The sequence below is a fragment of the Castor canadensis genome, chromosome 14 (assembly GCF_047511655.1).
Source record: "Castor canadensis chromosome 14, mCasCan1.hap1v2, whole genome shotgun sequence".
Taxonomy (NCBI): Eukaryota; Metazoa; Chordata; class Mammalia; order Rodentia; family Castoridae; genus Castor; species Castor canadensis.
The window spans coordinates 66,588,756-66,611,113 of NC_133399.1; the positions used below are offsets into that span (position 1 = coordinate 66,588,756).

At 49.5% G+C, this 22,358-nt stretch overlaps 1 protein-coding gene and 1 pseudogene across 1 annotated transcript; both read left to right on the plus strand.

Moving 5' to 3' along the window:
• Positions 1-1,459: 1,459 nt before the first annotated feature.
• On the plus strand, positions 1,460-2,216 carry LOC109676485 (large ribosomal subunit protein uL3 pseudogene; annotated as a pseudogene).
• A 5,513-nt stretch (positions 2,217-7,729) lies between these two features.
• On the plus strand, positions 7,730-21,038 carry Dusp4 (dual specificity phosphatase 4). Its single transcript, XM_020152867.2, has 4 exons — positions 7,730-8,632; positions 17,543-17,688; positions 18,787-19,006; positions 19,499-21,038. Exons 1-4 carry the CDS (start codon positions 8,200-8,202, stop codon positions 19,882-19,884), a joined length of 1,185 nt encoding a protein of 394 aa, XP_020008456.2. The 5' UTR covers positions 7,730-8,199; the 3' UTR covers positions 19,885-21,038.
• The last annotated feature ends 1,320 nt before the right edge of the window (positions 21,039-22,358 follow it).

Below are 22,358 nucleotides of genomic sequence, written 5' to 3' on the forward strand. Positions count from 1 at the left end.
TGAGCATCTTAATTTGGCTTGAGAACCTTCCTGTTCCATGATCTTTGTTGCCCAGTAGCATCAACAGAGGTACCACTGCATCAAGGAAATTTCTCATAGTATGCTGAAGAAAACATAACCACTGTGCAAGAAACAGTAAGAAATCAATGTGAAATGTGACAAGGGCCAGAAAAAATCAGAAGAGGAAAGGAGTGCTTTTCGTGCTGGAGTGGCCACACGCTTCACAGAGACAGTGAGATTTGTACTGGAATAAATAGGGTAGCATGGTAACAAACCAGGCAGTCAAGGATGATAGGAAGCAACAGAATGAATCCAGGAAATTTGCATGTCACGTTCACGAATACACACACCTGGACAAAAAGCTGGGCTAAAATCGGGACCAACTGAGCAACCTGATAACATGAAAACCCAGCTGTGCTTTCCCAAGTATCAGGACCTTACCGACTGTACCTCATGGAGACAACAGTCTATCAGTCAGAAATGGTGACTCAATTACATCTGTCAGATTTTATAGAAGTATCTGGGAGAAAGGGAATAAAGTTTATTGAATCATGTTCCCAATGATTATTCTAGGTATTAGTAACATTCCCAGTGAAAGATGTGAAACTTGAAGATCAAAACTGACCCAGAATTCTCCAGCTGCTAAATGGCCAGGCCAGTATCAAACTCCACATTTGTCTGGTTGTATTTCCTGTGTCCTTTCTTTTCCAAGGCACTAAACTTAAGCCAGGTCTGGAAAAGACAAAACTCAAGTTTAAGACCAGGGCATCCAGATGGACCTTGGTCAACTAGAAGAGAAGATAGACCTTGTCATCTGGTTATTTGAAGGGGGGTGCAAGAGTTGTGCCACACAGAGGATACAAAGCTTTATAAGTCTAAGGAGGAAGCCAGAAAAATAAATTAGATGATAAAATGGAGCTGGCTGGGTGCTAATTAGTTAACCTCTAATAACTGGAATAAAGAACAGGATTCAATTACACATTGCAGAAAGGGACCCTCGGAGTTTCCCTCAGTGGGTAAACCCCTGAGAATTGCTATGCTAATTCCAACTGAAAGGGTCAAGAACATACAATTTTTTTTTTCTGCAAAAGATGTAGCATATAGCTGGAATTACAGATGGGTGCCACAATACCTGGCCTGGGGGTGGGATCCCCCTCCTCCCCTCTGTTTCTCCCTTTCTTCCTTTCCAGGGCTGTTCATTAGAGTATCCCTTCTAGCTAGGAGAGGCTCTTTATGCCCTGACTTTAGAAAACCATTGGTTCAAGGGAAATGAGTTAGTTGGTCTCACACATGGTCTGAGACCTTTTGCTTTTTTGCTAAGCTCGTTCAATAAAGGTGAATAGTTTTTCATTTAGAAATTGTTGGAAAGGCTAAGGCCTTTTCCTTCTGTCTTCTTCTTTTCCTTTTGACTTCAGGTTTTGTAAAGAGCTACAGAGCTCTACCAGCAGGATTGGACAGCATGTCTTACAGGAAGTCCTTGGCTCCCAGACATGAGTTCTCAGGCTTCCTGTGTCAGAAGTGCAGCAGCAGGCATCAGGAAAGGTGAAGAGCTTACCAAAGATGATCCTTCCAAGCCTGTCCTCCTTACAGCTGGGCTACAAGGCTGGCATGACTCATATTGTGCACGAGTGGAGAGGCCAGGAGAATAAGAAGGAAGTTGTGAAGGCTATACCCATTGTGGTGGTTTGCAGGCATTGTAGGTTATAATCCCTTGAAGCCTCAGAACCATCTTTGCTGAGCACAGCAGTGATGAGTGCAAAAGGCACTCTATAAGAACTGTCACAAATATAAGAAGACTTCACCAAATACTGCAAGAAGTGGCTAAACGACATGGACAAGAAGCAGCTGGAGAAGGACTTCCACAGCATGAGAAAGTATTGCCAGGTCATCCTCATTATCACCACACCCAAATGCATCTGCTTCCTCTCCACCTGATGGAGATCCAGATGAATGGGCACCCAGTGGCTGAGAAGCTAGACTGGGCCAAGGAGAGGCTAAAGCAGCAGATGCCTGTGAGCCCAGTGTTTGAGAAGGATGAGATGACTGATGACACTGGAGTAATCAAGGGCAAAGGGTATAAAAGGGTCACAAGTTGCTGGCACACCAAGAAGCTACCCCACAAGACCCACGGTGACTGTGCAAGGTTGCCTTTATGGCACCCTTGCCCTAAAAATGCCCTAAAGCCCCAGATTTTCTCTGATAGATTTGATTTTTAGGTCCTTTTGGTTTTTTTTTAATAAAAGACTTAGTAAACATGTAAGTTCATGTGATTTTACTTACTTCTTGGTAAGAATTTTTATGTAAATAATTTCACAAGTCCCAAAGAAATGTTTCTTAACTATATATGGTTTGGAAAAAATTGCCAGATTCTTAGAAAGGTAATTTAGACATTTTGTTGTCTTAAAAAAATAAATGATAGTTACATTACTCTCTGTAGTTTTTCAGGGGGTGAAATGAAAACATAGCACAAGTAAATTGCATAACATGGCAATGAAAGTTAGAGCTGGCCTACACCTAGGTCGTCTCACATCTAGGTCGACTCGCTGTCCACGGCACAATTTCTCTACAGAGCCTTTGCATCATCTTGGCTCCCTTGTAGTTTCAGAGAATTGCTCATCTATTTTTAGTAGGCAAACTCACTGGGGAAGAGAGACACTAACAAATGAAAAGGAAAGAATATGACACAAGGGCAGAATGAATATCAGAGGTAAGATAACAGTAAATGAGTGGGAAGTGACTCCTAGAGAAGTCAAGGACAACATTCAAGAAAATATTTAAGTGGTAGTCTTTTGTCTTCCATTTCCTTAGTCCCACAACACAGTTCCATCCCGTTCTGTTCTGAATCTCCCTGGCATTTTATTCATTCTACTGGAAGGAGGGTTATTAGATAACATAGCACAAAATCACACATTAGCCATCACACCCTAGCTACACCAAGGTTTTGTTTCCCCCACTGAGGTATATTTGTTGAAAAAATGAATAAGAAAATATGCATGGCTGGAGTGACTAAAAAGGCTGAGTCTGCACTTAGGTCCTGTTTGGAAATTTTGTTTTCAAAATTTATTGTTGAAAACTTGAAGTCACCTCCCTACCCCTCCGCCCTTCTTTTGGCTGGGTTATGCTATGTAGCCCAAGCTAACCTCAAATTCACCATCCTCCTGCCTCAATTTCCTGAGTGCTGGGATTATTGGCATGTGTCCCCATGCCTGGCCAAGCCCCCAAAGTTTTATCAGAATGCTTGGGACAGCACTTGGTGAAACAAATAAATTAAAACTATGGCTAGAGGCATGGCTCAAGTGGTAGGGTGCTTGCCTAACATGTTTGGGTTCAATTCTTAGTACAGCAAAAACCAAACCAAATCAACAACAACAATAAAAAAATAAAACCCACTTTGAACTTTGGGTTCACAGTATATGAACCCATAAGTACATAGTCAGTATACTTATGAATATACATATATACACCCATGAATATATATTGTAAAGGAGAGACAGAAGTGAGCTGGAGATTGCCTTTTATGTATGGCATTTTAGTGTGCTTGGCTTTGGGAAGATGAGACAGGAAGGGTAGTGAAGCCTGGGCTTGGGCTGCTAGTGGCTCAACTGCTCAGTGTCAGACAGGGCTAGAAATGCACGGGACTGGAAACTGTCCTACACAAATGCTTCAGTTTGCAGGTGAAGAAATTTTGGCCAGGGAAGAGAGCTTGCCCAAGGCCACCAAGCTAAATCATGGTATAGCTTAGATGGAATAGTTTTCAGATAAAGTGGCAAATAAATGAATGCATGAAAACCTTCTTGCCAGCACCTGTGTTAGAAACCCAGCCTTTTAAATCATTGGTCAGTGCTATGATGTCACCCATAGGAGATAAGTAAGAGAGTGCTAAATGGATCTGTGACAAAATCAGCACCCAAACCAACATCAGAACCCTCCAGGCTCTGCATTTGAGGCTTTTCTGGTGAGGCTCAGTCTAAATACTGACCTTTCCACTGCTTTTGAGCCCTGATTTGGTGGGCAGAGGTGGGCAGAGAAGGACAGACATTTTTCAATCCCATGTAAAGTGCTTCCTGCCTCAGTGGGGGCAGGGTTGGCTTTTCTGCTTCAAGCATAACTTGCCTTCCCAGTGTGAGCATTTCACTAGCAGAGAAAGAAGCAATGGTCTGCTTTGCTGAGGAAATCAGGGAATCCACCAGACTTTTCTATTACCACCTTGGTTATTCATTCATTAATGATTTTTTAAGGCAACCTTGATTCAGTTACTTTGGGACAGGGCAGTGAGTCAGAAGTTGGCATCAAAACCAGAATGGAAGCCATAGTCCTCCCAGGGGATTGTACTCAGGGCTCTGAATTCCCAGATCACACAACTTCCTAATTGGAAAGAAAGGTTCTTAAAAAAGACCCAGGGTTTTGTGGGAGCTTGACAATGACTAATAAGGTCGGTCTAAGGACTGTCTGATGAAAGAGAAGTTGGACTTACATGTCACAGTGAATTTTTAAAAGTATTTTCACCCTGAGGTTTACTGCTGAATAAAATAAGCTCTTCTCCTTGGGCAGTACTACCCCAATCCTTGCAGATATGCCTAAATTAATGAAATTAACTTTGAAATGACATTAAAGTAATGTATACCTCCCAAATGCCTTAGTTTTCTGTAGGATCTGCTTATTGACACGCTGATTCACAAGGTTCTTGTCTGCAGACTAGTTGGAGACCAGTTTTGTATCTTCTCTAGAACGATATTGGCTAGCCCTCACGTTGTATTCATTTAACTGATGGACCAAATGGCTCAAACATTTCAATTTAAAAGACAATTATCCAGGGTGCTTACATAGTATCCGGACATATAATACGGTAATTTAAATCTCATTTGCTGACATTCACACCGCTGAAGGCTAATACCTGAGTTTAGGGAAAGGGATTTTGTTATTTTATTAATGTCTTTAAAAAATTGGGACATCACGTTCGCAACAAAAGCTCTCGGCTTAAATGTCCTAAGTCCCAAGTTGCTGCTCCCCCCTCCAGGGAGCAGGCGCAGGCACGCACACGTGGACACACACACACACACACACACACACACACACCAACACACACACACACACACACACACACACCAACACACACACACACACACACACACACGTCACACGTGCCCGCTAACACCCCCTCTGGGAGGACACACACACACACACACACACACACACACACACACACACACACAAACACACACGTCACACGTGCCCGCTAACACCCCCTCTGGGAGGACTTGCCTGCGAGATTTATGGGCTTCGCCACTACGGATTACTGTCAGGTGCAGAAAACAACTCTTTGTTCTGTGGGCATTTTCCTCCCCCGGGATTTGACTGTTATTTATGAGCCACGTGAGCGCTAAGCTCGGGTTGGCGCCCCTAGCGCAGGGGAAACAAAGGGTAGCCGAGCGTGGCCAGCGCCTCGCGAGGACGTCTCCCAGCTCCTGCGCACGTGTGAAATTGGCCCAGACCTGCCTCCGACTGAGAGGCTCTTTCCAGAAATGTCCTGTCAAATCCTTTGTAAAGCAATCTAGCGCCAGTAGATCTCCCGGCTCGCTGGGGCCTGGCAGAGACCGGATTTCGAGCTGCGGGAGAGTGGCCCGGGACTGTCCAGGCGTGGGGGGGGCCCCTTGGACGGCACGCGCTCGCGGTGTGTTAGCGACAGCGAGTCATTAGCCAGAGCCGGAGCCTCACAGCCATCTCGGTAGAATGAGGAACGGGCCCAAGGCCGCCTTTGTCCTCCCCACTCGTGTGTTCGTGTGGGGGGGGTAGGTAGAGGGGTGGAGGGGTGGGGGTGGGGAGTGCGTTTTGCTGCCTTTGCACCCCAAGTGTCTGGTGCCTGAGGGCCTGCCACCAAGCAGCCTCTGTTAGTAAGCAAATTGTGGCCCCTTCTAGGGTCAGGATTAGGGTGAACGGACGCAAAATTAAAGGAAGGGGGCGCCAAAAAGTCTGTAGCCACAACTGATATCTTAATGTAATGCTTTAAAAAAAAAAAGTGGGGAAAAAAATCTATGATGAACAAAAATTTAAAATTTAAAGACAGGCTCATTGCAGTGCCATACCCAGCCAGTCATTTTGAATCCCGAGGCAAAAGGAAAGATCCCCATGCACAAGCAGCGCCCCTCACAGCCCACAGGACCTGGACTGATGGCTAGGGGATCTAGGAGTGCATTGGGGGGGGGGGGCGGGATGTGGAAGCAAAGGCCTCAGAGGCGGAGGCACCTCAATTGCAAAGTGGAGGGGTGTGGCTTTGGGGCTGGAGGTGAGAGCTCGGGAGAGCCACGAGCCACTTTGCCCTGACAAAGGAGAGTGGGGAGGGCCGCCCTCGCTGCCTCGATCTTTTCCACGTGTGACCCGAGATGCAATATTCGTCCTCGTCGTCACCGAGGCCGCAAGCGAGCCCTGTAACCCCCCTCGCCTCGTTCGGTGATTAATTCTCGCTAACAAGACTTGGCAAGATGTCGGGCAAATAATTTTTGGCTTCTGTAAGATCCCTCCCGCGTGCGCGTACGACCCCTCTGTCAAAAGCAGCCTTTAGGAAATCAAATGTATGAGGAAAACCGGGGCGGGGATGCTTCGTGACCTGGAAAAAGGTTGCAGAAACTCGAATCGGACCGGAGCTCATTCAGTTCTTTCCAAAGGTCATTCTTTGAGCTTACATTTTTCAAGGTCTAGCTCCGCACCAAATGCAGACCCTAAATCTCATTTCCTGAGAAGACAATTCACATGCATGCAAGAAGAGGGTGAGGACTTCCCCCAGAGCTGAAACCGTCGGGGTTTGCTCCCCTACCAAGGTTAAATAAACATCTTTTAGGAAGCGTGGACTGGAATGCCGCCCAGTTCTCCGGCATAGGAACAACATTTTTGCAATTAATGCCTCCCTCTGGGTCGTAAAGCAACAAACCCCACACCTTTCTCCTATTACTGGGCTTCGGGCATGAGGGCTTTCTCTTTCATCTTCTAAATTGGGGTTTGCCCACGTTCCTTGGGAAGCTATAAAGCTGATTTAAAGGCTTAGGATGAAAATCGATCACGCTAATGCAGAAGCTAAGGTCTGAGGAATCGCATTATAAAAGAAAGAAAAAAAAAAAACGACTGGCCGGGCTGAGCTGCGCACGGTCAGCCTGGGGCCAGGAGGTTCCGGACCCCTCCTTCCGGGTGGTCAGCGGTGGACGGTTCCTCTGCCACTTCGGTGCGGGGGCGGCGGGAGGACCTGCGACACTGCTCAGCAGGGAAGCGCGGAGGCGAAAAGTGATAAACCTCAAAGCCAAGCCCTGGCCCCCGTCATGCCGGCTGCCTACGATCTATCGCCAAACCCCGCGCAGCAGGGTGGAGCCCCGCGCACCGCGGCTCGTGTCCCGCAGGAAGCGCGCGGAGGAGACCTGGGCGGGCAGGCTGACAAGAAGGGGCGCCGCCGGGCTCCATTCACAAAGTCCGGGAGCTGCCGCTCGCCGGCGGGTCGGAGGCCTCCTCCCTCTTCCTCTGGGTCTCAGTTTTATGAATGGGCCTGGCAGCCAGCACCGAGCGGCCTGTTTACTCCTCTCTTTGTGACGTTGAGTTCCCGTGACTGGGTGCGAGTGGCCGGCGCTCCATTCACGCGCCGCGCGGGGGCGAGAGGAGGGGCCGAGCCGGGGCGGGGCGCTAGTGGGGGCGGGGCGGGCGCGAGGCCGATAATGGAAAGGGGCGGAGCCTGGCGAGGTAGTAATGAATCTCCTCCCTCCCCCGGGAGAGCGGAGGAGCATTAATAAATCTTTAAGCCGAGGAGGAAACTCTGGCTGGGCCAGTGCGCGGAAGCTCCGGCGGGGTGTGGGGAACGGCAGCGTCCGCGCGGGTGGTGGCCGGAGCAGCCCAGCCGGCAAAACACACTAGGAACAACGAAGGGAGCCTGTGGTCCTCTCCAGTAAACACAATCCCCTCCACCGCCACTTTCCCCTCCGCGCCGCGCGCCGGCCTGCTTTGGCGCTCGAGGCGGCTGGGACTGCTATGTGACCGGGAGGCTGCGGGAGGAAAGGGTCTGGGGAGAAGAGGTTGGCCCGCGGAGCCTCTGAGGGCCAAGTTCGCGGCCACTTCCACAGGCACCCCTCAGTCCTCGCTTGCCCCTTCCTGTAACCTAGCTGCCCCCCTCCGAGAGTTCCCTTCGTGTCCTCGCGCTCGCAGCTGCCGCGGTTCCCAGCGATCATGGTGACGATGGAGGAACTGCGGGAGATGGACTGCAGCGTGCTCAAAAGGCTGATGAACCGGGACGAGATCAGCGGCGGCGCGGGCGGCAGCAGCAGCCACGGCGCCCTGGGGCTGCTGAGCGGCGGCAAGTGCCTGCTGCTGGACTGCAGACCGTTCTTGGCGCACAGCGCGGGCTACATCCGAGGCTCGGTCAACGTGCGCTGCAACACCATCGTGCGGCGGCGGGCCAAGGGCTCTGTGAGCCTGGAGCAGATCCTGCCCGCCGAGGAGGAGGTGCGCTCCCGCCTGCGCTCGGGCCTCTACTCGGCGGTGATCGTCTACGACGAGCGAAGCCCGCGCGCCGAGAGCCTCCGCGAGGACAGCACCGTGTCTCTGGTAGTGCAGGCGCTGCGCCGTAACGCCGAGCGCACAGACATCTGTCTGCTCAAAGGTAAACATGGGTGCCGGGGCCCGAGCTGGAGGGCAGACGTTATGGGGCTTGGCGGTCGGCGCCTCACTAAGGTTGGGAAGGAAGTGACTCCTGTCTGTGGGGATCCCTTTGCGCTTCTTTGTGCTTGTTGGAGCGCAAGGGATTGCCAGGTTTTTGTGCGTTTCTGTGCAAGCGAGATCTCCCAAGTCCTCAGGAACGAATGGTGCGAGTGGGTTTCCCAAGTCACAGTTCCGCACGCGTCCCACCTTCGTAGCGTTTATTGACACTCAGTAACGGTTCTGGCCAGCAGCGCGGAGCGACTCCGCTGCGCGGCCCATCTACGTGCCCCGAGAAGCGCTCTCAACCACCACGGTGCGAAAGGGGACAAGACAGGCCAGTTGGCCCGGCGTTCTAGGGCCCTGTACCTAGTCGGACCCCGAGAGACGGGGAAGGGCGGTTAGGAGGGTGAGCCCGAAGTGGGATCAGCCTCGCTGGCAGGACTGGTAATCGCCGAAACGAGAATGGGGTTACAAGGCATTGCTTCCATTCGGGGGAGCGATCTGTATGTAGTCTCCCGCTGCCCGACTAGGAGATTGACCGGAAGGGGGCCAACTCTCCCTGCGCGGACTAGAGCAGTGCTCTGGAAGCGGGAGGTGGGGGAGTCCTGGGTACATGGGGGTCGCCAGAAGGAACCGTGCCTCCGCTCCTTGCTAATCCTGGCAGCGGAGAATTACGACCTTTTGTTCAGACACCATCTCGTGCCTGACTTCTGTGAACCCTGGAGAAATTCGGTGGCGGAAGGGAGGGACGTGTCAGAAACCCCCAGGGACTGCTCGTGGGCCGCACCTGCCGGCTCGGGCCGGTCTGCCGCCCCGGCGCTGTGGAGCGGGCAGGGCGCCCCCTGCCGCGGGGGTCCCTTCCTCCCACCGCCGCATTCCGCGCATTCTTTACCCGGGTCGGGTTTGCGCTTCCGAACCCGAGGGCCTTTTCAGATCCCCGCCATCAAAGAGCCACTCCTTTCCCCGTAGGCGCCCTTCGCCCCCTCCTCCAGTCTTTTCCTCTCCCGCCCAGTTCACCGAGAGGAAGGGAGATGGGGGGGCGGAAACCTCCCTCCGCCCCCTCCCCAAAGCGCCACAAAACTGCTCTGTGCCGGGCGGCGGTGTTTGCCCCTGCCGAACAGCGGGGGGCTTTGTTGTCAGCAGTTGTTTCCTGACCATTTGACCTGTCAGCTGCTGGGGAAATGCTCCCGTTGACCTGTGGTTGAACCACTAAGGCGATTTTGCTGATTTTTCTTTCTTTTTCTTTGTGGGCCACCTTTTTGCACCTCCAACGGAGCCCAGCCTCCTTTTCTGGTCCCCAGAGCGCTTTAGCAGCTAGTGCCGGCAAGGGGCTTGTCCTGGAGTGCCCTGCAGTTCAGCCCGGTGAGCTGGGCGCTGCTCATCCCGTCCCGCGTCCTCGCTCGGAGGTCCCGCTCAGGACATCAGAGTGGGCTATGAGCTATTGTTAGAGCTTGCGGCTCTCCGCTCCTGGGACTGGCGCTGATGGAGACCATGACAAATTAGTCCAGGAGGCGCTGGGGTGCCCTGACTCCCTTCGGATTTAGAGCCCGAGCGCTCGCAGTCCTTCCTAGTCCTCGGAACCCAGGACCCGGGTCGATGCTGCAGGGCTGGGGCCAACTTCAGCCCCACGTGGAGCCAGGGTTTGTTATGTTTTGTTTTTCTTCCTGGAAGAAAACTGGAGGGGACCGGACCGCCCTGGAGCGGCAGCCCTTGGCTCTTGGGCTTCCTTCCGGGGGCGCAGATTCTTAGGCTCCGCGCCCGGGGAGGAAGGCATATTTGTAAGGTTTAACCTCTGGGCTCGTGGCACCTCTCTGTCCCCCTCTACCCACCAAATATCGTAGGAAGACCCCCGAACCAGACCGGTTCTGAGAGCCGTTGGAGATTCAAGATGTAAAGACTGGGTAGGACAGGCGGCCTCAGAGCAAAATGACAGTCCCCTAGTGGGTGACGAGGTATCTGACCTTTGGAAAAGCAACATTTCCTCCGAGGAGGCCTGAACACGCAGAATTCTAACTCTCTCAGCTTGCCTAGATCTGGGCCCCTTTGCCTCTTTCTTTTCAGGAACTGCTCACTCCACCACCACCAGGCGAAGGCCTGAGATTCAGAGTGAGGGAAATCTTTCCACTTGTTCTTACCAGTGGCCGAATGTCTTTTGAGTTTAACTAGACCTGCATTCAGTTTAGCTTAGCTTCGGTACAGAGCAGAGCTGGCTTTGGCTCTTTTCCCCTCCCTTCCATTTGCTTGCTAGGGATGCAAGGCATCCCTAGAGAGGGCAGAAAGAAACAGTGCCTGCTACCACACCCCGCAGGAAGGTGGGAAGTGCCATTTGGGGAGGAAAGCAAGGGCTCTCTCTGTCCCCAAAGACACATGGCTTCCATGTGGAGGAAGAGTGGCTTCCTGGGTCCAGACCATGGAACAAGGACCTTAAAGGGAATATTGGGACGAAAGAGCCCCTTAGATTACCTCCAGTAAATGCCTGAATTGATTAAGGGTTGAGTAATTTGTTCCCCACTGGAGTTGTTCATTTTATTTTACAGATGGGAAATGAAGTCCCTCCTGTACCTTTCATTTCATGTCTCACCGTAGGCCCTCCTACGGTGAGAGGGGCAGGACAGTGGACAAGTGAGAGACCTGATGGTTGGTGTCTGCCTTTCTTGGGATGGACACACACACACACACACAAACCCAACAAAAGTGATGTCATTCTTTCCAACCAAAGCTATCTAATTCTAATTAATTACACTTAAAATTCAGTTTTTCTATCTCTGTCTCTTCAAAGGGAGATTGGTTACTCATTGCAGATAGTAACAGATCCCACAAGCAAGAATTCATAAAGACAGGAAAAAACTTCACTGAATATCAATAAAGCACTACTTATCCTATATTAATACTTCCTAGTATTACCTGCCTCACTAGAAGCAATAACTAAAATCCTACAGTATTTTCCTTTTTGCTAGTAAAGGTTACCATTGGGGTCATTTTTACAAAACTCTTTTAACTTAAAATCTCAGACATTTTTAGGGACAGTTCAGAATGCTTTTCAGATATATGACAGTACACATCTTTCAGATTTCTTTCTCTCCTTATAAATACTAGGATTAGAGTTTTAGCTCTCCTGTTTTTTTTTAAAGTAGAAAATTTCCCTACCCTAATAGAAGTCACCTCCAGTATCCCCAAATAGCAAATTAATATATTATACAAAAAGATTTCAGCCAAGTGTCATGGTGAGTACCTATAATCACAGTCCTTAGGAGACTAAGGCAGAGGATGGAAAGTTCTAGGCCAGCCCCTCCCCCTTACATAGCTAGGGCCCTGTCTAAAAAAGATTCCAGATATTTAAAAAGAAGTTATCTTATTTCTGTCCTGTGGGGAATGCCACCTCATGACCTTTGCCAGTTCTTATTTAAGTTCTGATTGCAAAACTAACCTAGCTGTTTTGAGCTCACTGGTGCCTGGGCCTGACCATACATTGAATGGGGTGGGAGTGGGGGCTCAGCACGGGACCCTGGCAAACTGTCTTTTCTTTCTCTGTCCTAATCTTTAGCTATCTTAGTGGCATCCCACAATATAGCTGTAGGGTTGCCTAGTTTCCTGTCTTTTGTACCCAAGGGAAAAATAACTGGCTGTTCTGTTTGCAAATATAACACGATGCCCCTGGCTGCCAGTGACTGGGAGTGTTAGAATTATAAAATGGTAGGCTTTAAAATAATTTCCCACCCCTATCATCATTCATTACATAATTATAATGAATGAAGCAAATTCATAACTTTGTCACCAAGTGAGTTGGATGTTTCCAAGCCAACAAGAGTAGCTAATGACAGGGCATAGATGTGAATTAAGAGTGCAGCCTTGAATCTGAAGACCATCACAGCTTTCTTGGACTTGTCCTTGATCTTGTAGGAGGGGAGAGCCACACCCTCTCAGATGGGCTATACCAGAAAAGTGAGGGAGAAAGGGTGGCCATTTAAGGAGCCAAGAAATTCCTTTAAAAAGTCAGAACATGTGAAACTAGATAGCTGTTTTCCTTACTGGGAATCAGTTCCTGGCTCACAAAGGGGAAGCATGACAGGAAGACAAGTTTGTTCTCCACTGGAAGCCAGCCTGCTGAACATAGCAGATAGTGCAGGGGGAATGGGAGGGACAGCAGACAAGGTGAAGCCCCCAAGTAGGGCGTTAGGGGTCAGCCAGCTGGCCCTCGAAGGACCGGTCTCTCTGAGCTCGGAGTTCCAAGGTGTGTGACACTGCTCAGCAATTGCATGGGTGTTTACACTCACATAAAGTGAAGTTCCAAAAGGTAAATGACCTTCAAACAACCCAGGACTTTTTTCCTGGGCTGGAGCAAGATCACTGGCCCTGTCTGGGAACAGGTATTGAGAGAGTGATGGGGAAAAAAAGGTAGCCGGCCCACTAGATCCATGGCCATAGTTACCACCCCGAGTTCTCCATCCCAGATCCCATTAGAAGTCCTATTTTTGTGATACTACCAGCCCTTTATAAAAGCACTTTTAGGTACACTATCTCCCACTGCAGGGCGGCAGCTGTACTGGAGAATTTGTGACTAGGGGACCATCATGGTCACGAAATGTTGAATGGACATTGCCTTCCTGTGTGAGTGTGTGAGAAGAAGAAAGTTCACAGCGCTTAACTATTGGTATAGTTACGTCACAGGTTAGTCTGGTAAAAATCATTCCTTTTTTCCTTCTTGACTTTATAACGGAGAGATTTAAGAATATAGGAGGTGTGCGTGTGTGCTGGGATCCACATGCCAGGTCAGTACTCTCCCTCTGGACCCACAAGAAATGTGTTCTTCAGTAAGGACATGGGGAAAACAGGTCAAAATTAGGAAGAAATCTGGTACAAAATTATCCTCAATAGTAGATAGAAAAAAAAAAAAAACAGGTCAAGATTCATTGTCACATTTGTTGTGAAATTTTATTCAGAAGATAAAAATGCATATTTTAGGTCCTTGCTACTTGGGAGCTGCCCAAGCTAACCAGGAACTGATCCATCTTGGGCATTTAGAATCCCACGATATTGGAACTTAGAGCTCATTATATAGCCTGAAATTCTTAACATTTTGAGATGGGAAAAAAGTCTTTAGGAGGGCAGGTGCCTGTTCTTCACAGCTAGAGCTGGGATCTACCCCTAGATCTGTCTCCATTTGTTCTTGGTCAACTGCCAGAGGCACAGGGTATATGGTGGGAATAAGTTTTGTATAAAGCTTGGTGATCTAAACCTGGATTTTTTCCCAAAAGGGCTGTGGTACTTACATGAATAAGAGGATCAGTAGGAGGGGCTGAGGGGAGTCTTGGAGATGTCTTTACCCAGGCACATTAGGAAACAGGTTGAAGCTGGGGTCCGTGGCTTGCACCTGTAATCCTAGCTACCTAGGAGGCAGAAATCAGGAAGATCAAGGTTTGGGACCAGCTGGGCAAGTAGTTCTCGAGACCCAATCTCGAAAATACCCAACACTAAAAAGGAGTTGGTGGAGTGGCATAAGTGGTAGATGTGCCTGCCTAGCAAACATGAACCCTAAGTTCAAACCCCAGTACTGCCAAAAAAAGGAAAGAAATAGTTAAGTTTACATCATGGGCCATCAGAGGGGGTACATGCACCCCTGTTACAGAAGTTCTGTGAAATGATATACTCCTTAAATCAGTGCAACTCAGTCTATACATTCCTGTTCATTGTAATCTTTTTCTTTTCTTTTTTAAAAAATGCTGGTTGGGTCTCCTAATGACCCCTCTGGAACTCCTGGATAGGATCAGAGTTTGGTGAAATGTCAGCAGTGCCCTGCTGGGGTCTGTTCTGTTTTTGACTAGAGGTCTGTGTGTTACTTGATGAAGCCATCAGGCAATGACCCTGAGGGCAGGGTCACTGGGAAGGATGAAAGGCAGAGAAAATGGTCAGGGTAGAAGTTTGGCTTTGAGGCCACCAGGCTCAATGCTGGCCCTGCCCTTACCTGCCCCCAGGCAAGTTTCTTGGCTTCCTTATAGGCATAAGGGTTTTCTAGTCTATAAAACTGGAGCTTGTGCAAAAGCCCTGGGGGCTGGTTGGTGGATACAGGTGAAGAGAGCCTGGCATATGGTAAGCATTCCTTCCTCACAGCGGCTGTAGTTTTTATGAACGTAGATCATACCCAGAGATGATTTCCAGGGTGTGACGTGACCATGTCAGGTGTGGACTTGAGTGGTTTCTTCTATCTTGTGGATAGGTTCCATCTTGCACCTATTGTTCTGCACAGCTTGACTCTGTGGCTTCTTGTAACAATCAGTTACAAACTCCAGGCAAGCAGCAGCTCAGGGGACAAAACCCGTTATGCAGCTGCTGCTGTCAGAGAGAACTTTCCAAGGCTCCAACCCTTGGGCTAATCTGTGTCTTGTTCAGTTCCTTTCTGCTTGTTCTTTTGATTCCCCAGAGGGAACTGACTTTTTAGTGATCATTTTCTGGTCTGCAATAGGGGTGCCTTTTCCAGGCAGTCACTGTCTCTCTGCCCTGTTTATCATCTGCCTGAGGAGATGACACAAGGTCCATCTCAGGCCTGGTGTGGCTTCTGCTCTACCTCTTAGGCCATCAGTTCTGCCACTCTGCTGCCTTCTCTTCCTGCCCACTGCACCATGGTCAGCAACTGGCCGTGGGTCTCACCTCTAGGGTTTTGCTGAGCCAGCCATCAATCTTGATTGACCCCAGGAGGTGGCGGATGCTCTTGCTGGAAGGGAATGTAGAGTTCAGGAAGTGTGGGACCTGCCCTTCCTCTGTCTACCAGGTCTCAAGACTGCCTGGAACACATCAGTAAAGCCCAGGAAAGAGGGCTGTCAGAAGTCTGGCAAGTTACCAGTCCCCTGTTCCTCTCTGAAGATCTCTGTTGAGGGCACCTCTCCGTGTAGGTGCCAAGAAGGGAAACCATTACGCATCTGCCTGGTGCCAGGCGCAGAGCACTAGCTGTCTGAGTCAGTCTTCCAGGGACTCTGTGCAAGGGAAAATTAATCAACCTTTAACCACTGAGGATGAGGCTCAGAGAAGTTGGGTGGTGGACGCAGGCTGTACAGCTGATGACTCAGCAGGGTTGAGATTCATCCTTACTTGCAGAGCCTTTGCTTTGCTGGAACTTCAGGCTGGTCCAGTCCCATCCCTTCTCTGAGGCTCCCTGAGGGGCTCCAGCTCTGTGGCCTTAGATTCTGCCTTCTAGGTGGGGAGCTTTTGCCACCTACCACTCACAAGCTTGTACTTCTTGAGAGCCCAAGTTATGTACTAGACATAAATACAATTTTGTTAAAACCTTTTCAGATCCCTTAGTATACAAACAAGCAATGTCTATTGATAGAGGTATTCAACCACAGTTTGTTTGATCAGTTTCCTCTTCCATTTTCTCCAAAGCAGAGAGTAAACCTACACCAGGGCCTCTCCGATGGGCACGGAGGCCCACTGGAGGACTTTACTGGCAGACACTGACTGGCTGCTTCTTCCCTGAGACTTAACTGCTGTATTTTGGGCAGTAGGTCTGCAGCCTCATAAGGAAAGGGGACAAATGGGGGTTCTAATGGGAGGGAGGGGTGCCCCTGGAATGGGATGGCCACTGAGGCCACCAGTACATCTGAAACTGGCAGCACCCCCCCCCCCTGCAAACAGGTTTTCCATCCTGAGGCTGGTCACTGTGACTCAGCAGGAAAGAGGGCTGTGACCACAGAGATACCCATTTATATCCAGAGGGAGGGAGGGAATGAAGGGGAACAGACGCCTCGGGTCAGAGAGGAAAAAATGGGTGCCCTGTTTCTGTAAACCTTATGATGTGGCAAAGAATCATTTTCCTTCCTCTCAGAAGCGGTAGGAAGCAGTGTTTTAGGGTTGGGATTAGAGCATGTGCTTGACTAACTGTCACAGGTCTGCCCATTGGAAAGTTTCTGGAAACAGCTGGAAGGAGCTGTGTCCTTTTATTGCAGCCACAAAGATGAGAAGGAGCTGGCTACCTGGGGGACCATCTGCCCCTGTCATTTTACTCAGTCCAGTGGGTCATTTGTGAGGGTAGTTGTTCCCCAGTATGCAGACTCTGCTTAATGAATACAATTGCTACAAAAACTGCAAAAGGTAGAGCCAAACACTGACTCTTGAAGTTGCCCACAAGCAAAGAAAGTTCTAGAGATCACAAGGAAATCGGAGACACTGGCTCCGTTGTGTGTGGAGTCCTTGTCTGCCCACCTCTGCCTTCAGGCTCAGTTGACCCAGATAACTGAGCCCTTTATCTTTTTTTAATTTCATAGCCCTTCCTTCCGTGGAAGATGAGCCACAGATAGCCTTTCTTGGGCTCTGGTCAGGAAATCCGCCCTTGCTCCAAACCTTTGTGGCAGGAGGGATGTGTTCAGATGTGGCCGTTTCATCTTGTTTGGGGCCCTTGTTGATGGAGCAGCTGTTCATGAGGCCAGCGGTTGGCATCTGTCCCATCTCAGACCCAACGGGACTGATGCTACGGTAGAACTTCTTCAGAGGAAGTGCTGGAGCTGGGACAGGACGACAGGCATCTTCACTGGCCCAGGACATGACTGACCTGCAGGCTGCCTTAGCACTCATGGAACTCATGGTGGCCGGTCCCTCTCCTGTGCTTTGCCATCAATCTGAGAAGAATCTGGGGAGTCCCTTCAGCACATCCCTACACATCTTCCCAAACTGGTCTTGTCTATGTGCTTTCCTAAGGCCTCCATACAGTCCTGGTAAAGGCAGACTGCTTCTCTGGAAAATGCTGCAGCCATTCTTTCTAGACCCACATCGCCACCTAGTGGCACTTATGGAGATAACCGTCACCTTCAGCCTGGTGGGATTCCAGTTCTTTTTGCCTCCATGGTGGTTCCATTAACCTGAATTTCTTACTCCTTTACAGGTGGCTATGAGAGGTTTTCCTCTGAGTACCCAGAATTCTGCTCCAAAACCAAGGCACTGGCCGCCATCCCACCTCCTGTGCCCCCTAGTGCCTCAGAGCCCTTGGACCTGGGCTGTAGCTCCTGTGGGACGCCCCTGCACGACCAGGTAAAATCAGCTCAGAGCTCAGGAGGGAGAGGAGGACCAGGGGTCTTCTCAGAGCTCCAGCATTTCTAAGGCTTCAAACGCCGTGCTTCACTTTGAGGAAAATATGGAGAACCCTGAGTGTTGGGTTGGGATGCTATGTGTGGTGTGTTGATTCCTAGGAATTCTTTTTCCCTCTCTTTTTACTCCCAGTGAAGGCCCCCCCCCAAAAAAAAAAAAAAAAAAAAACAAAGACATCACCCCTGCAAAATACAGAGTTTTAGTATTTTGAGACAGGGTCTCCCTAGGTAGGCCAGGCTGGCCTCAAATTTGTAATCTTCCTGCCTCAGCCTCCTAAGTGCTGGGATTGCAAGCATGTACCATCACACCCTGCTTTTAGCCTCTGTGGTTATGCGTGGTTATACCTCAGGAAACTGAGAGAATACCCTGCTTGGGAGTAGGTCATGGAATGAATCTATGGTCCCTCCAACAGTCAGGCTGACCCTCACGTGCTGGCCAGTCATAAATGCTAATGGACTGGTAAATAGTTAGCCACACCATTCTCCATGAAAGTCAGATGGAGCCCCTGCAAGCCCCCACTGCTACACCCTTTTCAGTTAAATGGACAGGGAGTGAAGTAACAGAGCCCAGCTCTGCAAATATCATCATGAATTTAGGCCAGTATTGCCTCATTGTGACCACTGTCCCTTGCCTGTGAGGACAAGCTGGGCATCTTGTCTTTGATGTGCTAAGTGAAGACATAGCCAGCTAAATAATTCTGCAAACCACACCACACAGAGTTTGATAATGGCAGGTGTGAACTCCTACAATGCTTGTGGTCTCTTTGATTTTGGGGAGGTAGGTTGCTCGATACAACAGGTGGTACCCATGGGCTTGACCGGACCTGGCTTCTGGGCCCACTGCCAGAATGTGAAGACAGGAGAAGTCCCAGGGAGCCTGGCCATCCATCTGTACGATGAGCTCCAAGAGGAGATATTAATGGTCCAGAAATCCCCAGTTAGACTGGCTGTCCCTTTCTGTCCTAAGCACTTCTGCCCTTTTTCAAAGGGTTGCCTTACACTCATGTTGTTTGGGGGCCTTCGTGTCTCCTTTCTGATGCAGGGGGGTCCTGTGGAGATCCTCCCCTTCCTCTACCTCGGCAGTGCCTACCACGCTGCACGGAGAGACATGCTGGACGCCCTAGGGATTACAGCCCTATTGAATGTCTCCTCGGACTGCCCAAACCACTTTGAAGGCCACTACCAGTACAAGTGCATCCCAGTGGAGGACAACCACAAGGCTGACATCAGCTCCTGGTTCATGGAGGCCATTGAGTACATCGGTAGGTTGGCCTTGCCCCAGGCTACCACGTCTGAGGCAGGGAGGAGAAGGACCACATGTCTTGTGAGTGGAACTCAGAAGGCACTATAAGCACAGTCATTTAGTTCCCTCTACCCTGGCAGGAAGACCCACCCATTGGATGTGGGGTGGGGTGGGAGAGGAGAGATGAACTCTTTACCTGTGCATGGCTTTAAATGCATAGCAGGGAGGACAAAAGAAGAATTGGGTCCTTGTTTTGTTTCTGCAAGTAGAAACCACTGAATGTAGATGGATGGGATTTGAGTGACTGTAAATGCAATTTTTAGTGCTTTTTTGGTTAAGCCTAGAAAATACCCTGGAGTTATCCTCTCTTTCCCCAGTCTTACGGCTGTCCCATCACAGGGAGGCCCCATCTCCGACGCTTCTCCTCTTCCCCCATGTCCTGGCTTATGTGACATGCACCTGCCACTTGGGGAAGGATGAAGCTCTAATCATGTCGTGCTCTTTGCCCCAGATGCAGTGAAGGACTGCCGTGGGCGGGTGCTGGTGCATTGCCAGGCTGGCATCTCCCGCTCGGCCACCATCTGCCTGGCCTACCTGATGATGAAGAAGCGGGTGAGGCTGGAGGAGGCGTTTGAGTTCGTCAAGCAACGCCGGAGTATCATCTCGCCCAACTTCAGTTTCATGGGGCAGCTGCTGCAGTTCGAGTCCCAGGTGCTGGCCCCATCCTGTGCGGTGGAGGCCGCCAGCCCTTCGGGCCCCCTGCGGGAGCGGGGCAAAGCCACCCCCACCCCCACCTCACAGTTTGTCTTCAGCTTCCCCGTCTCGGTGGGTGTGCACTCGGCCCCCAGCAGCCTCCCCTACCTGCATAGCCCCATCACCACCTCCCCCAGCTGTTAGAGCCAGGCTCAGAACCCCTGGAACCAGAGCTGGCTCCTAGCCAGGGTTGCATAAGCCACGTGTGGGCAGCAAGTAGGGACTGACAGGGAGGGCTGTCCTCATCCATTTCTTCTTGGCCAACTACTGGGCCAGCTAGAATGGCAATAAGGACTTTGAATACACATTAAAAACAAACAAACGAAACACTCCAACTTAGAGCAATAACTCCAGCATCGGCAGCCAGGGAAGTCCTTGGTTTGGTTTATGTGTCAGTTTTACTTTTCAGGTAGAAATTTCTTACCTCATTTTTTTAAACAGTAAGGCTTGAAGTTATGAACCCCCCAGATCCTGGCAAATGTGCCCAACCCATTTTATTAAGGGGGGCAAGAGGGAGGGAGGGAAAAGGAAAAGAAGAAAACAAGTTTGCCAGAAGTGCCTGGTCCTGTGTGCTTGTCCTGTTGCTGTTGTTGGTCACAGAAATTTTGTTTTGTAAAAGAAATTTAGGACTTGGTTTTCACCAAGGGGTGAATTCACCTAGGGGTGAATAATTATGCCTAATAATAAATAAAAGTATTTATTAAGACTTTCCTCAGAGTGTAAGTACAGGGAGTTTAGTGACAGTAAATTTAGAATATATTTATGTGGACGTCAAACATCGGAGCATAGTAGCATGCAGATGTCCAAGCAGTGAGGAATTAAATGGTGTCTTGTGTGTGCCAGTCAGCATGGTGATGCCCTTCAACTTGGTGCCACCGAGAGGCAGACAGGATGGGTGGGAGGAGACAGAAAGGAAAGGAGTACTTGTCAGTTACTTTTGCAGCCTGGTTCCTGGGCACATAGAACACAACCAGACATCCTTTTCTCTCCAATGATCAATTGGGTGGTTGGAGCATTTTCTCATAGACCTGCTTAGGTCTTGTATGTCGTCTGTGATAAATGCCATATTCCATAAGGTGCTCCTGGAAAACTGGGTGCAATTCAGATTCCCCTATGGCTCATTATTTGGGAAGGCCATGGGGCAAGCCAGATTACTAGAGATATACCTGAAACGAATCCTTTTGTAAGTTGGAGTACCATCTTCTCTCTTTTGCATATAAAGGAGCTTTTAATTTTAGGGGATTTACTTGAAATATACCAGAAAATTCTTGCATTATTAAATTCCTGTTTGGTGAATACTTTTAAAGGCCCTTTTTTTGACTAAATAGGTGACTAGATGCCATGTTTCAGGCCTCTTTGAAATCCGGAAGGGCAAGAGAGCACTGGTGGGTGGGGGCTGACTGCCAAATGCATCCTGGGAACTCGGGAGCCATTTTGAACCCTTTCTTGGGCTGTGACCATTTTAAGGAGCTTTCCAAATAGAGAAATGGCTTTGGGAGGGGGGAGGATATTCTCTTGGGGGAGGGCTTGGGGGGAGGGAGGAGGGAACAAGCTATGTGTTACTTCATTTGTAATGTGGAACAGTGTTGGGATGGAGTGCCAGAATAGAGATCATTGCAAACTTGTCTAGAAATGAGAGCATTTTTTTGTTGTTGTTAAGCCCGTTGAGAATCTATCTCATTGAACATTGTTGCTCACCCATAAGTAACTTCAAGCCTCAATGTCACAATCGTGTTCGAGTGCTCATTCTCATCCAGCATCCCAGACAGGCCTAGATTCATTACATTTCCTTTTGTGAACCATGGACCTGTGTTGGCATCATCCGTTCTGCCTGCCTGTGTCAAGCCCAGTCTTTGGGTGAGGCCAGAGTTCCTGCTTCCTGTTTGTAGAAAAGCTGAGGCATTCTGCTTCCCTGGGAACTTCACTGAACTGATGATAGGGAGGCAAGAAGGAGCTGTGGCTCCCGGACAGTGGCCCATTTAGAGACTGTGTGGTTAGACATTTCCACTTTTTCCTTCCTGGAAGTTGCTTCATGTCCAGTGAAAATTAAGAGGTCAAGTGGGTTTGTAGTTGAAAAAGCCATGGGTTCCAAGAGTGGAGGGGCTACTGGAGGGCGAAGGGCAGGTAGCCTGAAGATAGGTTCACCTTTTAAACCATGAGTGGTCATTTGCCAAATCTGTCCTTGTTCCCAAACTGGATCCCAACCACACGGACAGCGGGACCTCAGGACTAGCTCTAGATGTCTTTTTTTCTGCTGTGCAATTCAAGTGTTCTATGACAATGTCAGTGGCTATTCATAAAGTCATTTTCTTTGTACTTGATAACAGCATGAGTCTTGGAACTTTTAGAAATAAAGTAGGACATTGGCTTGATTGAAAAGGGAGACCTTTTATTGTTATTCTCCCACTGGAAGCCTCTTTGATGGCTTGGAATAGCTCTAATGAAGATGCTATCACAAGGTTGGACCAAATGGTCAGTGAGTTTCAACAGGCAGCTGTCCCTCCCTGAGGTGATTTTTGGCAGTGGGGAACTTCTGAAGTGGCAGAAAGCATTGCCACTCTTCACTGATGACCAGGTAGGTGGGCTGTTGGCCACAAATGCTACAGATGGGCAAACTG

Coding starts and splice junctions, on each gene's coding strand:
- Dusp4 (XM_020152867.2), top strand. CDS start 8,200: ATGGTGACGATGGAGGAACTGCGGGAGATGGACTGCAGCGTGCTCAAA. Junction 8,633..17,542: donor AGACATCTGTCTGCTCAAAG/GTAAACATGGGT, acceptor ACTCCTTTACAG/GTGGCTATGAGAGGTTTTCC. Junction 19,007..19,498: donor GGAGGCCATTGAGTACATCG/GTAGGTTGGCCT, acceptor TCTTTGCCCCAG/ATGCAGTGAAGGACTGCCGT.